Below are 14305 nucleotides of genomic sequence, written 5' to 3'. Positions count from 1 at the left end.
AGATCTGACTATAAAGAAAAAACTGAACACATTTCTATTTGGTTAAGGTGTGAATTTCACATCAAGAGAAAGCTTTAAAACCGAGAAGGCATACCGATATTGAGCATCACAAAAGGGGGAAAGTTACTAGATGAAGCTAGAAGGTGGAAGTTTGAGTCATTTGGCCGTTACTACTACGCACTTGTTTAATCTTTTCTCTGATACAACTTTATCTCATAACCAGTGTAAAGACAAATATTCAAAACGTGAATCAATCCAATTTAGCTTTGGAAAATCCACCAAGAAGAAGACTAGTCAATATTGGTTGCGACCGTCTTGAAGAGGCGTTATTATCTGTTAGATAATAGTATAATGATAAAGCAGAAATGCTTCTGTATAAATACCATCACTACTTGTGTGTTATTTCAACATCAGACATCACATCTCTTACTCTTTTGTCTCTTTTTCTCGGTCTTCAAAGAGTTTCTTAGTAACCAACTCAATGGCAGGTATCAAAGTTTTCGGAACCCCAGCTTCCACTTCAACCAGGAGAGTCCTCATCGCTCTCCACGAGAAAAACCTCGACTTTGAGCTCGTTCATGTTGAACTCAAAGACGGTGAGCACAAGAAGGAGCCTTTCCTCTCCCGCAACGTAAGTATATTTATCTATCTATGTCTTGTTGTAAGACAAGAGACCAACTGTTTTGATGTAACTTGTCGGAATCTTTTGTGTTTGAACTTTTTTCCTCTTCAGCCTTTTGGTCAAGTTCCAGCCTTTGAAGATGGAGACCTCAAGCTCTTCGGTATGAACCTTTTCCATGCATCATCTTCAATCTCAAATCTGCATTAGAAGGCAAAATCACTAACATGAATTGGATCTTTTTGTGCAGAATCAAGAGCGATTACTCAGTACATAGCTCACCGATACGAAAACCAAGGAACCAACCTTCTCCAAGCTGACTCCAAGAACATAGCTCAGTATGCAATCATGGTCATTGGAATGGAAGTAGAAGCTCATCAGTTCGATCCCGTGGCTTCAAAGCTTGCTTGGGAACAAGTATACAAGCTCATCTATGGCTTGACCACAGACCAAGCCGTTGTTGCAGAAGAAGAAGCTAAGTTGGCCAAGGTCCTTGATGTCTACGAGGCTAGGCTCAAGGAGTTCAAGTATTTGGCTGGTGACACTTTCACTTTGACCGATCTTCACCACATTCCCGTGATTCAATACCTGCTCGGAACTCCCACCAAGAAGCTCTTCACCGAGCGTCCACGTGTCAACGAGTGGGTCACTGAGATCACCAACAGGCCAGCTTCCCAGAAGGTTCAGTGAGAAATTTCTAAAACGCAAAAAATGGTTAAATAAGCGGCTGCCTCATTGTCCATCTCAGTACTTTCTTTAATTTCTGTTGTATCCTCTGTTTTTGTATCAGTTATGTGAGTGTGTGTCGTATGTTCTTGAGAGTATCTTTGGCAAAAACTGTTTATCTAATCTTCAAGCTCTTCTAAAATAAATCAATTAGTTAACTAATGAAAAGATTGCAAAGTCTCTTAACTAAGGACTTTAGTATTGTGGAAATCTTACTTTAGAACGTTTCTTCTGGGGAAAGAAGTTGACTTAAGACGACTTTGGACATTCTTATCCTTAATGTTTGGCGGATACTGAGTAATCATCGCTCTTGATTAGAGACGTTAATAGAGACGTTAGCTTCAAATCATACAAAACAAAAGACAGGAGAAACGTTCTCATCGCTTTGTCAGGTCTGAAAATGACAAGTAATATACAGACGTTAGCTTCAAATCAGACAAAACAAAACACATGAGATTTCTGGACCTATGCACGTCTCTATAAATTACAGAAACGGTTAGAGCAGCAAGTTTGTGCTTTTCACCATCAATCACGGATCTTCTCTTGACTCAGCAACGAGAAAAGACACAAGACCGAGAAAGAGAGATAGACATAAATCCTAAACCAGTGGCGATGTTCTCTCCTAAGAATGTCACTGACCCTCCAACAGTTGTCTTGTTGTTCCTCAAGTTCTTGAATTTGGTTTCTCCTCTGACCACATATGCCAGCTGCTTGCCTACATGCCCTGCCATGGTGGATCCATTCTCGCCGTGCTTAGCAGACAATGGGGAGTCCAGATGAATGTTGGACTCTTTCTTGTTCTTGGTGACTTGAACAGTAGCTGTGGCAGGGATACCAACAGCAAGACTGTGTTCTGCATTGACGCCGTCATATCCACAGTCATTGTCTTAACCATGGGTGTCCAACACTGGCCTGGTTAGGAGTTGTGAAGTGGGTTCCAGAAATCGGTAAAAACGTTTCCCACTTCAAATCAGTGTGTTTCTCACACCAAAACACAAACTTTCTGAATTACAAGAAAACAAGAAGCCTCACAGAGCATACAATATAAGTAGCACCATCAAAGTTCCATAAACTCATAATCATTCTAAGCCATTTCAAGAAGATCACAGATATATACATTAACCAACAAAATCGAAACAAAGACCTTTACACTCTTTTTTGAAGAACCCATTGTTTACATTTGGCAAGTAGATTCTTCTCGTCCTAGTCCACCTTCGTCTGCAATCTCTATCTCTCCAAAGCATCCAATTCAGCGAAATCAGCAGGAATGTGCCCAGAAATCAAAACTCAAAATATCGAAGCAAAATCTCTTATTTCTGTCTCTGGCCAAAAACCCTAAACGAGCACAAGCACCGCATGATAAAATCGAACCGCTCAAAGAGAATCACTCTAGTGAAGTGATAATGACGACGGTCCACGGCGAGATCAAGGAAACGCCGCCGTGTAAAAATTTCACCTTTGGATTTTGGTTTTCGGGGGGACATGGCACGTGGCAGCCAAAGAGTGGACAATATTAAGTATTCTTAGCAATTTAAGAATTTATTTAAAATATGCTAAAGAGATAAATGTTGGGCTTCAAATTTGGCGGGCTGAGCCAGGCCCGTGCAGTAGTGCAACGCATGGGCGACTCGTGAAAACCCAGATAGCAAGCTATCTTAACGGGTTTTTTCCCTTAAAAAATAGAGTTAATATCGTGTGGACCGATGGCCCACATATCAGATATTAAACTGATAAGAACAGATACTACACTTGATCTTAGCCAAAAGGCCGAGAAAGGTATGAATTGTTTGGTCCATCAAGCTTCTCTTATATACACCAACTCCAAGAGTGGGCGATTCGTAATTTAGCGATGTGGGACAAAAAACACCAAACCCTTTTCTTTAGCCTTCGGACAACTTAGTGAATAATATAGACATTAAGTTAATTAACTTTGTAATAAAAATGGAATAAATACATTTTAAAGAACAGATAATAAATACAGTTTCTTAATCGCCACCAGGTTTGTTTCATGGTGAGCTAGAGATCTTCGCTTCAGGTAAAGAGTTTTTGTTATTTCCAATCTCGAATCTGGTGTCTTCTCGGTTCTTGATTCTCGAAAAGTTCGTGAATTTGTGTGAGAGATTCTTTCAAATCTGCATATTGGATTTTGTCTATATTTCATTTTTTAAGCTTCTTTCGGACATGTAAATCTTGATTTGGTCTGAATTTTGCAGTGTTTGGGGATCAGATAATGTTACCGGAGAGAAGAAGTACGGTGGTTTCTTCTTCTTCATCTTCATATCTGAATCAATCTGGTCACAATGATAATTCTTTTTTGCTTCTTCGGAGAGGCAAAAAGTTTGGTCGGATAGTGAAATTGAAGCTCTCACATTTGTTCTTGTTCTTTGTGTCACTCTTTTTCTTCTCTTGCATGTTCTCTGGCCATAAACTACTCTTTCATGGTAAGCTTTGGACTAAGAAAAATGTCCTTTTTTATTTGTTTTTTTCTCAGTTTTGGAGATTAATTTAACACTCTTGGATTTGGTGTAGGTTCTGAATTCTTACCTCATTTTGAGCAAAACCGTAAGCTTACTTTGTCTTAGTTTAAGTATTTGTGTAAAAAGGTACTAGAAAAGCTATTGTTTTTAACTGGATTTTGAATCAAATGCAGCTTACATGAAAAGTCATATGTTGGTTTCATCAGAGATTGATATAGGATCAAACAAATCCAACATCGAAAGACCACCCGGAAGCAAGAAGAGAACTAAGCGTATGGATTTTTGTATCTCTAGAGATTTTCAATGAATGCTAGTGTTGGTTTGTTTAAATCTAAAGCTAAATTGTTTTATATAATGCAGATTTACCTTGTGAAGTTCCACTTGCTGAATCTGTTGATCGCATACTTGATCCTCACGATTATTTGAATTTTACGCGGTTTTCGTTAGGCTTTGTAGTGACTGAGACATATGATAAGCCTAGGTTTGGAGGGCATCAAACACTCAAGGAAAGAGAGAGATCTTACTCTGCAATAAATCAGACAATTCACTGTGGTTTTGTTAAAGGAACTAATGGATTTCATCAAGGGACTGGATTTGATTTGAGTGAAATGGATAGGGCTTATATGAAGAACTGTGTAGTCTCTGTGTCTTCTTGCATTTTTGGAAGCTCTGATTTTCTTAGGAGACCAGCAACCAAAAAGGTTAAAACTTTATCCTTTAGTAGATATTAGCTTCTGCTTTAGATTACTATTTGTGCGCATTAAGACTATATGTGAGCCTCATCATTCATGTGGAGCTCTCATTTAGCTTTGTTTCTTTCTTCAGATCAGTGAATTCTCGAAGCGAAATGTTTGTTTTGTGATGTTCGTTGATGAGCAAACACTATCGAAACTTGCTAGTGAAGGGCATGTTCCTGACAAGCAAGGATTTGTTGGTTTGTGGAAAACTGTAGTAGTGAGCAATTTGCCTTATACTGATATGCGAAAGACTGGAAAGGTTCCGAAATTTCTGTCACACCGCCTTTTTCCTTCTTCTAGGTGAGGTTAGTTGGCTAGTACTCAAGCTCTGAGATTTGAATCAGTGACTCAAATGTCTTATACTTATCCTCATTTCTTGTTTCAGGTATTCGATTTGGCTAGATAGTAAGATGAGACTCACTACAGATCCTATGCTGATCATTGACTTCTTCTTATGGAGAACAAAATCAGAATTCGCTATCTCGAACCATTATGACCGGCATTGTGTTTGGGATGAAGTGTTACAGAACAAACGGCTGAACAAGTACAACCATTCGGCCATCGATGAACAGTTTATGTTCTACCGATCAGATGGTCTCAAGAAATTTGACCCTTCAGATCCTAATTCTCCTCTTCCAAGTTGTAAGTAATTCAAACATTAACTTCTCTCTCACCGTACGCATTTACTCATTTGTTATGTCTTGTTGTGGTAGATGTACCTGAAGGTTCTTTTATTGTAAGGGCTCATACACCAATGTCAAACCTCTTCACATGCCTTTGGTTCAATGAAGTTGATCGGTTTACCTCACGAGATCAGTTGAGTTTTGCGTACACATACCTTAAACTGCAGAGACTGAATCCAGATAGACCCTTACGCCTAAACATGTTCAAGGTAAAATAAAAATAAAAAAGCATATTAGAGATTGAATAATCGGTCTCATTTTATGAGTACATAAATCATAATCAACTTGGTTTTTCATTTCAGGACTGTGAACGTCGAGCATTAACTAAGCTCTTCCACCATCGCGTAGATTCATCGCCTCCTTCACCTCCTGCTTGATTGATTAAGTAAAGATAGTGTTCTACATTTTTTGTACTTTTCTCCGCATTCTACTTCTTCTAGTCTAACTTTGAAGGAGATGAAACATGGAAGAGGAACCTAATTGACATTGTGTATGAGCCAAGATAGAAATCTTAGTAAGTTTACAGCACAATTCACTGCGGATATACCAAAAGAGACATAACTGAACCAGTTGCTGCTTAAGGTTAGAGGAAACACAACTACTGTATTAGGGATTTTCTTTGAACTTCCCATGAACCAAACCAAAGGTTTATATATATTTGAGGTTACTGTTCCTCAAGTTCTGCTGTCTTATGTTTATAAATCACATTAGTTTCAAAATCGTTTATGGGTTCTGAATAAGTTTAACAAATAACAAGTTCACTTAAATCAAACTGGAAACAAAGAAGTACCAATTCTAAAAACCTCTAATTGAAAATTTAATTGATGAATTTTTCTCTAAATAAAAGTAGATTTCAGCGGGAAAAAAAAAAAACACTTTTTAATCAAGACTGAAGTTAAAGTTCAGTTTTGTTAAAGTTATAAATATAATTTATATAGAAAACAAATTGACATGAACGGGGATGTAGCTCAGATGGTAGAGCGCTCGCTTAGCATGCGAGAGGTACGGGGATCGATACCCCGCATCTCCATCATTTTTTGTATTTGTTTTACATGATGTGGCTTTAGTGTAGAAGCCCATTACTTTAATTAAAGAAGCACAATTAGTGCCCTTTTCTATCATATGTAGCTTTAGTGTTAAAGCCCATTCAGAGCCCATTTCGTTTGGTTTACAGAGAAGTCAAATCACGCTAATCAACAACAGTTAAGAAATCCGAACGTTGTAAGAAATTAAACGGTCATGAAAATAAGTAAATCACGTTCGAATTGTTTGCACTAGGAGTACAAACAATTTGATTACACGTTGGAATGAGATGAGACTTCAGACTTGTCGCACCGTTCGCTTTAAGGTTACTGTCTGTCTGTCTCTTATAATTACTACTCTTTTTACAGATTTTACGGTTGCTAAATTGATCTAACAATTTTTAAAAAAGATACTATTACCATTATAAAACTAAGTGAATCGTGTAATTCTGAAAAAGGATAGAGCGTTACATCATGTCTTTTGATCCTTAGGGATGATCATGTTTGATTTATTTTTTACTTTTATTATAAATTACAAATCACGGTTTCTAAATTGATGTGACAATAAAATATCTAACCCATCCATCCATCCAAAACACCAATCTTTTCAAAAGATTACATAAATTACAAAATCGTAAAAACAATTTTTTAAAAACGATACTATTGTCATATTAATTATATGAAACTAAGTAAATCGTGTAACAGTAAAAACAGACATAGCATGACATCCTTTCTTTTGATCCTTAGAGATGAACATGTTCGACTTATTTTTCATTATTACAAATCACTCGGTTTATAAATTGATTTGAAATGAAAATTCTCACCCATCCATCCAAAACACCAATTTTTTAAAAAGACTATAAAAATTAAAAAAGCGTAAAATATAATTTTAAAAACTGATAATATTGTCAAATTATATGAAACTAAGTGAATCGTGTAATAGTGAAAATAGACAGCACATGACATCATGTTTTTTGATCCTTAGAGATGAAAGATGAACATGTTCGACTTATTTTTCACTTTTATTACAAATCACTCAGGTTTCTCAATTGATAATTTCTCACTCATCCATCCAAAACAATAAACTTTTTAAAAGACTACATAAATTACAAAACCGTAAAAATATTTTAATAAACGATAATATTGTCAGATTAGTTACATGACACTAAATAAATCGTGTGATAGTGAAAATAGACAGAGATATCTTGTGTTTTTGATCCTTAGAGATGAGCATGTTCGATTTATTTTCACTGTTATTACAAATCACTTGGTTTATAAATTGATTTGACAATAAAAATTTTTTTAGATATCCATCCAAAACTCCAAACTTTTAAAAAGACTTTATAAATTACAAAACCTCAAAAATAATTTTTAAAAGCAATACTATTGTCAGATTAATTATAGGAAGCTAAGTTAATGTGTAATAGTGAAAATAGATAGAGCGTGATATCCCATCTTTAATCCTTAGTAATGAGCATTTTCGACTTATTTTTCATTGTTATTAGTTATTACAAATCACTCAGTTTTTTCCACTGTATTACAAATCACTCAGTTTCTCAATTGATTTGACAATAAAATTTCTTAGTCATCTACCTAAAATTCAATGCACAAAATGAACATGTTTGAGAGAGATTGTACATAGGCAAATCACAGATCTTCAAACATAATAAGCATGTTAGTGAAACCTAAGTGAAAACTTACATCAGAATCACCAAAATTCCCCATAGCAATCTCCTCTAAATTTTATCGTGAAACTCTCAATACACTAGATGAACATGTTTGAGAGATTGTACACAAGCAAATCACAAATCTTGTTCAGGAATTTAGCTAAAACGTTAATACCAGATCTTCAAAGATAAGCATGTAAGTGAAGGCTTCAATCAAAATCAAAGGAACTCCCCTAGTAATCTCCTATTTACTCAATACACTAAATGAACATACTTGAGATTGTACATAATCAAACTCAATCTCTATACGTTCAATCTCAAACAAATCACAGAACTCTTTCTTTTTTTATTTTGTCAAAGGAATCATATTTTTGCCGTATATATAAATTTGTGGGATCAATGGGTTTCTTAAAAACCCCCTTCCCAAGAAAAGATGACAGAAGAAGATCCAATAGCTTGTGGCCCACTTGGACGTTAAAATTAGCCCATTTTTGTTTTTCTTAATGGGCTTGGTCTCTTATTGCTAGGTTTCTCTACCTCTTGTTAATTGGTTTTTCTACGTCTTCGTTCGAGCCGCAATCATGAATTCATCTTCCTTAACGAGTAACGACTGATCTCATCATGGAGATATTGTCAAGATTGCCTTCAAAGTCAGTCGCTAGGTTTCGTTGCGTGTCGAAGCGATGGGCATCAATTTTTGGTAGTCCATCTTCCAAGGAGTTGTTCATGACCAAGTCCTCAGCTAAGCCGCGCCTCTTATTCGCCATCGCAGAAAACGGAACCTCAGAGAAAGAAGACTGTGTGTGGAGCTTCTTCTCATCGCCTCAGCTTGAGAATCCATATGAGAAATCGTCATCGACTCTTGTTGCAGCTGCTGAATTTCATGTGAAGTTCTCTCCAGAAAATTTGAGGATCAATTATTATAGTGAGTTAAAGTATTTTTCAATTGGCTACGCCTCTGGTTTGATCTATATCTATGGTAATCGATACCAGGCTAGACCTGTCATATGTAACCCCAACACAGGACGGTATGCAATCTTACCTAATCGTTATACTTACAGAAAGGCGTATAGCTTTTTCGGGTTTGACCCGATTGGCAAGCAATACAAGGCCTTGTCCATTATTTATCCAACTGGTCCTGGTCGTAATAAAATACTTACATTAGGAGATGGAGATTTTGAATGGAGAAAGATCAAATTTCCCTTAGGACGACCTGAAATTAAGAGTGATGGGATATGCATCAATGGGGTTTTGTATTTCTTAGCTGAGAGTTATCAAGGATCGTTTGAATATGTGATAGTTTGCTTTGACGTTCGGTATGAGACATTCACCTATATTGACGTAGAAAAGTTTTGTCGATTAATAAACTACAAGGGCAAATTAGCTATGATTTATTGGGAGGATGATGTCGACATTTATGCCATGTGTAATATTCCGAAGGATCTCGATGAGTATTTGGAGGAAAATCTCGACGTTGATGCCACTAATGAGTTGCGTGTGTGGGTTCTAGAGGATGTTGAGAAACAGAAATGGTCTAAATATGCCTACACTTGGACCGATGATACATTCTTCCGTCGTCACCTTTCCATCGCTGGAGCCACTGCTTCAGGTGAAATAGTGTTTTCCATGCGCAAGTATACATGTAAACAACCGTTTTATGTTTTCTACTTCAATCCCGAAAGGAACACTCTCCAACGTGTTGAAATCCAAGGTTTTGGCGAAGCGTTTAAGAAAACTTGTAGCGTTCGCACGTTTGTAAACCACATAGAGGATCTTGATGTTAACGATTTAAAACAACTCAAGTCAGTCCATCCTCCATTGAAGCCAGAATTTTATTGTCTACCAGAAGCAGATACAGAATCAGACTCAGACTCAGATTCTGAATCAGACGGACAAGGAGATGAAGAAGGATAGAGACGATCATTTTGTGCTCTTATCTCTGCGTTTTTTTTTTTTTTTTTTTTGTCAACCTTATCTATTTTACGGTGTCTCTCTCTTTAACTAGGTTTACACATCTAGTCTTCATTTTGTTTGGTCTCAAGAACATGGTTTTGTTGTTTCACTTAGTTCTCTGTCTTTAATCTGAGTATATTTGCTCTTTCAACATTGTTTCTTCTGGATGAGATTTGTCCTCTGTTTTTTGTCAACATCTTGTTGTGTTTGTCACTTTTGTGTGACGGGACTAATATATTTGATGATGGCACTTTGGACTCAAATACTTAATGGGATTTGTAAGAGATCTCACTGATTTTTCACTGTAATTAAAGAAAACATTCCTACATTTCTACCATTCCTGGTTTTTATTAGTCTCAGTCTTTATGTTCTTAAATTATGCAGTTTCTTGTTAGCTTAGTTTTGAAAGGTTGAAACTTTTGTTCTCTAAAACAATGGGTGTCTTAGATGTTGAATTTAGTACATAAGAATGAATTAGGAAACGAATTAAACTAAATAGTGTTTGTGTGAGCAAAAAATAATTCTCAGATCATTTTAACAATCTAACTAACTTTGTCAAAGTAGAATGTGAACATGTACGAGTTCGAATTACTGAAAACTTAATTCGTACCAGATAAAAAGAAAACATAACATTCGTAAAATAGTTTATGAAGGGTGAAAGTAAAATATTTAAGAAGAAAGATAAAGTCAAATACAAGACTTGTAAAAATTTCCCCAAAATAACATAAATTTATTAACGGAAAATTACTCTCTAGCTAACAAAACAATAAGATTAATTGTTTCTTCACGATGAGATTTGTCCTCTATTCTTTGTCGACATCTTGTTGTGTTTGTCGTTTGTGTGTGTGATGGGACTAATATATTTCATGATGACACTTTGGACTCAAATACTTAATGGGATTTGTAAAAATGTTCAGTGATTTTTCACTGTCATTGAAGAAAACATTCCTACAGTTGTACCATTTCCTGGTGTATATTAGCCTCAGTCTTCATGTTCTTAAATTATGCAAGTTCTTGTTAGCTTAGTTTTGAAAGGTTGAAACCTTTGGTTCTCTGTAACAATGGGTCTTGTCTTAGGTGTTGAATCTTGTTTTTTTTAATAATAGAGACATGAAACAGTAAAAACAAAACAACATGAAGAGTTGTGTCTCTTGTTTTGTTTATGATGACTCTTGACAAATAACTAACTTATACGAATCATGACTCTTAATACATTAAACCTTAACATAATTAGAAACTCAACTATCGATCAACACTCCCACTTAATTGAGTTTCTCTCTTACTCCAAGCTTCTTCTTTAGTTGTTCAAATCTTGTGACGCCAAGTGCTTTCGTAAGCAGTCTGCAACTTGAACTTCTCCTTCATAATACTTGAGTTGAATGAGACCTTTGTGTTCTGCCTCTCGAACAAAATGATACTTAGACATGTGCTTGGTTCTTCGATGTTGCACTGGATTCTTGCCAATTGCAATTGCAGACTTGTTATCACTTCCAGTGACATCCGCCTCAGCCAGAAACACTTCCAAACCCTTCTTTACCTCTGATCCGCGCCCATTAGTGACCCATCTCTCTTCAAACCCTTGGCATCGACCGTGGCTTCCAAATTTTTGACCGTATGGCTAGTTCAGGGATAAGTCCTAATGAATCCTCCGTCACTGCAGTGGCATGGCTAGCTGCTGCCAAGGGTGACGGTGATTATGCTTTCAAGCTTTTCAAAGACATTGTTGATTATGCTCTGTTTCTGTGAGAGTTTGGAGGCTGAAAAAGGGTTATGAAGTGGAAGATCACATGGATGCTTCAGGTATTATGTTGGAGGAGGCAGAGATCTCTGCTTTGCTGCCACGGGCCGAGAAAACAAGGTTTATAGATATTTGCATAAAAATTAAGAGAATGTGTTGGCTGCGTTAGTGAAGAAACTTCAAAAACAATCGAGGAATGGTTCTGTGGAGTGAAAGCTAGCGAAGTTAGTGATAATGGGATTGGTTCTGATATTGAGCTGATCATTAGAGCAGCTGTTTTTCTCTTCCATCACACTGATTCATTCTTTTTGATCAAAGGCTCAAACTCCAAACCAAGAAAGAAGATCTCTTATTGCTAGTGGCCCACTTGAAGGTTAAAATTAGCCCATTTTTGTTTTACTTAACCGACTACAATCCGGAAATAAATACACGAAATATATAATGGTAGCTAGGTCTCGTATTGCTAGGTTTCTCTACGTCTTTTGTTAATTGGTTTTTCTAGGGCTTACTTGATACATAAGTTTTGACACATCTCTCTTTCTTCGTTCGATCCGCAATCATGTATTCATCTTTCAGTTCAAAAAAAAGAATCATGAATTCATCTTTCAATTCCAAAAAAAGAATCAGGCATTCATACTTCAACGAGTTGTTCCAGACCAGGTCCTCCGCTAAGCCGCGTCTCTTATTCGCCATCGCAGAAGAAGATGACTGTGTGTGGAGCTTCTTCTCAACGCCTCAGCTTGAGAATACATATGAGAAATCGTCGTCGACTCTTGTAGCAGCCGCTGAGTTTCATATGAAGTTATCTCCAGACAAGTTAATAGGGATTTATCATTCTTACGACCCAAGATATTTTTCAATTGGCTACGCCTCTGGCTTGATCTATATGTATGGTGATCGATACATGGCTAGACCTCTGATATGTAACCCCAACACAGGACGATATGTGATCTTACCTAATCGGTATACTTACAGAAAGGCGTATAGCTTTTTCGGGTTTGACCCAATTGACAAGCAATACAAGGTATTGTCCATGCGTTATCCATCTGGTCCTGGTCATAATAAAATACTTACATTAGGAGATGGAGATCTGACATGGAGAAAGATAAAATGTCCCTTACCACAACCTGGTATTAAGAGTGATGGGATATGCATCAATGGGGTTTTGTATTTCTTAGCTGTGAGAGTTGAATGCTCGTTTGAATATGTGATAGTTTGCTTTGATGTTAGGTCTGAGAAATTCACATATATTGACGTAGAGAGGATTTGTCAATTGATCAACTACAATGGCAAATTAGCTGTGATTTATTGGGAGGATGATGTCGACATTTATGAGATTTGTTATTATGGGAAGAATCTCGATGATTATTTGGAGAAAAATCTCAACGTTGATGCCACTAATGAGTTGCGTGTGTGGGTTCTAGAGGATGTTGAGAAACATGAATGGTCGAAATATGCCTACACTTGGACCGATGATACATTCTTCCGTCGTCATGTTTCCATCGCTGGAGCGACTGCTTCGGGTGAAATAGTATTTTCGATGCGCAAGTATTCATCTAAACAACCGTTTTATGTTTTCTACTTCAATCCCGAAAGGAACACTCTCCAACGTGTTGAAATCCAAGGTTTTGGTGAAGCGTTTAAGAAAACTTGTAGCGTTCGCACCTTTGTAAACCACGTAGAGGATCTTGATGTTAACGATTTAAAACAACTCAAGTCAGTCCATCCTCCATTGGTGAAGCCAGAATTTTATTGTCTACCAGAATCAGAATCAGATACAGATTCTGAAGCAGAATCAGACTCAGATTCTGAATCAGACGGACAAGGAGATGAAGAAGGATAGAGACGATCATTTTGTGCTCTTATCTCTGCGTTTTTTTTTTTTGTCAACCTTATCTATTTTACGGTGTCTCTCTCTTTAACTAGGTTTACACATCTATTCTTCATTTTGTTTGGTCTCAAGAACATGGTTTTGTTGTTTCTCTTAGTTCTCTGTCTTTAATTGGAGTATATTTGCTCTAATTTTCAACATTGTTTCTTTTGCATGAGATTTGTCCTCTGTTCTTTCTTCTTTGTCAACATCTTGTTGTCTTTGTTATTTGTGCGTGATGGGACTAATTTATTTCCTGATGACACTTTAATAGTTAAATGGGATTTGTGAAAATGTTCACTGATTTTTCACATTCACATGTTCAGCCTCAGAGTCTTCCACGCTTCCATGTTCTTAAATTATGCAATTTCTTGTTAGCTTGGTTTTGTAAGGTTGTAACTTTTGGTTCTTTGTAACAATGGACAATGGGTCTTGCCTTAGATCTTGAATCTTGTATTTTTTTTTTTGTAAGCAAAGTAATTTAGTACATGAGAATGAACTGGGAAAGGGATTAAACTGATTAGTGTGGTTTGAGCAAAAAATAATTCTCAGAATCATTCCTAATTTATACAGAAGAAAAAGATGATATGGCCTTAAAAAGTGTAGCAAGTACTTGAAGATTATTTTAACAATCTAACAACATTGTGACACGATTTGAAAATCTGGAATGTTTTTAAACCATCAAAAGATCAAAATCACCAACAAGCACACAACTGATCTTCAACCACAATCATATATATGTATATATATAAACGTAACAAAGCATGCAAAGATAATTGAAACACCAAGATATCCCCATAGCAATCTCTGTAA

General features: G+C 36.5%; 4 protein-coding genes and 1 non-coding gene across 7 annotated transcripts; all 5 read left to right on the top strand.

Moving 5' to 3' along the window:
• The first annotated feature begins 390 nt into the window (after nucleotides 1-390).
• On the top strand, nucleotides 391-1507 carry LOC9311248 (glutathione S-transferase F3). Its single transcript, XM_021025586.1, has 3 exons — nucleotides 391-631; nucleotides 734-782; nucleotides 870-1507. Exons 1-3 carry the CDS (start codon nucleotides 482-484, stop codon nucleotides 1307-1309), a joined length of 639 nt encoding a protein of 212 aa, XP_020881245.1. The 5' UTR covers nucleotides 391-481; the 3' UTR covers nucleotides 1310-1507.
• Nucleotides 1508-3205: 1698 nt separating this feature from the next.
• Nucleotides 3206-5920, top strand: LOC9312917. Of its 3 annotated transcripts, none has more exons than XM_021025584.1 (9): nucleotides 3206-3380; nucleotides 3559-3786; nucleotides 3875-3907; nucleotides 3996-4094; nucleotides 4183-4523; nucleotides 4648-4859; nucleotides 4945-5201; nucleotides 5273-5451; nucleotides 5545-5920. In XM_021025584.1, the coding sequence occupies exons 2-9, from the start codon at nucleotides 3576-3578 to the stop codon at nucleotides 5617-5619; spliced, it is 1407 nt and encodes a 468-aa protein (XP_020881243.1). In that variant the 5' UTR covers nucleotides 3206-3380; nucleotides 3559-3575; the 3' UTR covers nucleotides 5620-5920. The 3 variants fall into 3 exon arrangements, with proteins under 3 accessions (XP_020881243.1, XP_020881244.1, XP_020881242.1); XM_021025585.1 differs by having other exon boundaries at nucleotides 3206-3458; XM_021025583.1 differs by having other exon boundaries at nucleotides 3206-3786.
• A 279-nt stretch (nucleotides 5921-6199) lies between these two features.
• TRNAA-AGC lies at nucleotides 6200-6272 on the top strand. Its single transcript has one exon. It is a non-coding gene; the product is annotated as a tRNA-Ala (tRNA).
• Nucleotides 6273-8358: 2086 nt separating this feature from the next.
• Nucleotides 8359-10097, top strand: LOC9312916 (F-box protein At2g15640). Its single transcript, XM_021024073.1, has one exon. It carries the CDS (start codon nucleotides 8553-8555, stop codon nucleotides 9843-9845), a length of 1293 nt encoding a protein of 430 aa, XP_020879732.1. The 5' UTR covers nucleotides 8359-8552; the 3' UTR covers nucleotides 9846-10097.
• A 1109-nt stretch (nucleotides 10098-11206) lies between these two features.
• Nucleotides 11207-13816, top strand: LOC9312915 (F-box protein At2g15640). Its single transcript, XM_002876801.2, has one exon. It carries the CDS (start codon nucleotides 12182-12184, stop codon nucleotides 13463-13465), a length of 1284 nt encoding a protein of 427 aa, XP_002876847.2. The 5' UTR covers nucleotides 11207-12181; the 3' UTR covers nucleotides 13466-13816.
• The last annotated feature ends 489 nt before the right edge of the window (nucleotides 13817-14305 follow it).

This window comes from Arabidopsis lyrata, assembly GCF_000004255.2.
Source record: "Arabidopsis lyrata subsp. lyrata unplaced genomic scaffold ARALYscaffold_5, whole genome shotgun sequence".
Classification (NCBI taxonomy): domain Eukaryota; kingdom Viridiplantae; phylum Streptophyta; class Magnoliopsida; order Brassicales; family Brassicaceae; genus Arabidopsis; species Arabidopsis lyrata.
This window is presented reverse-complemented; position numbering and strand designations above follow the sequence as displayed.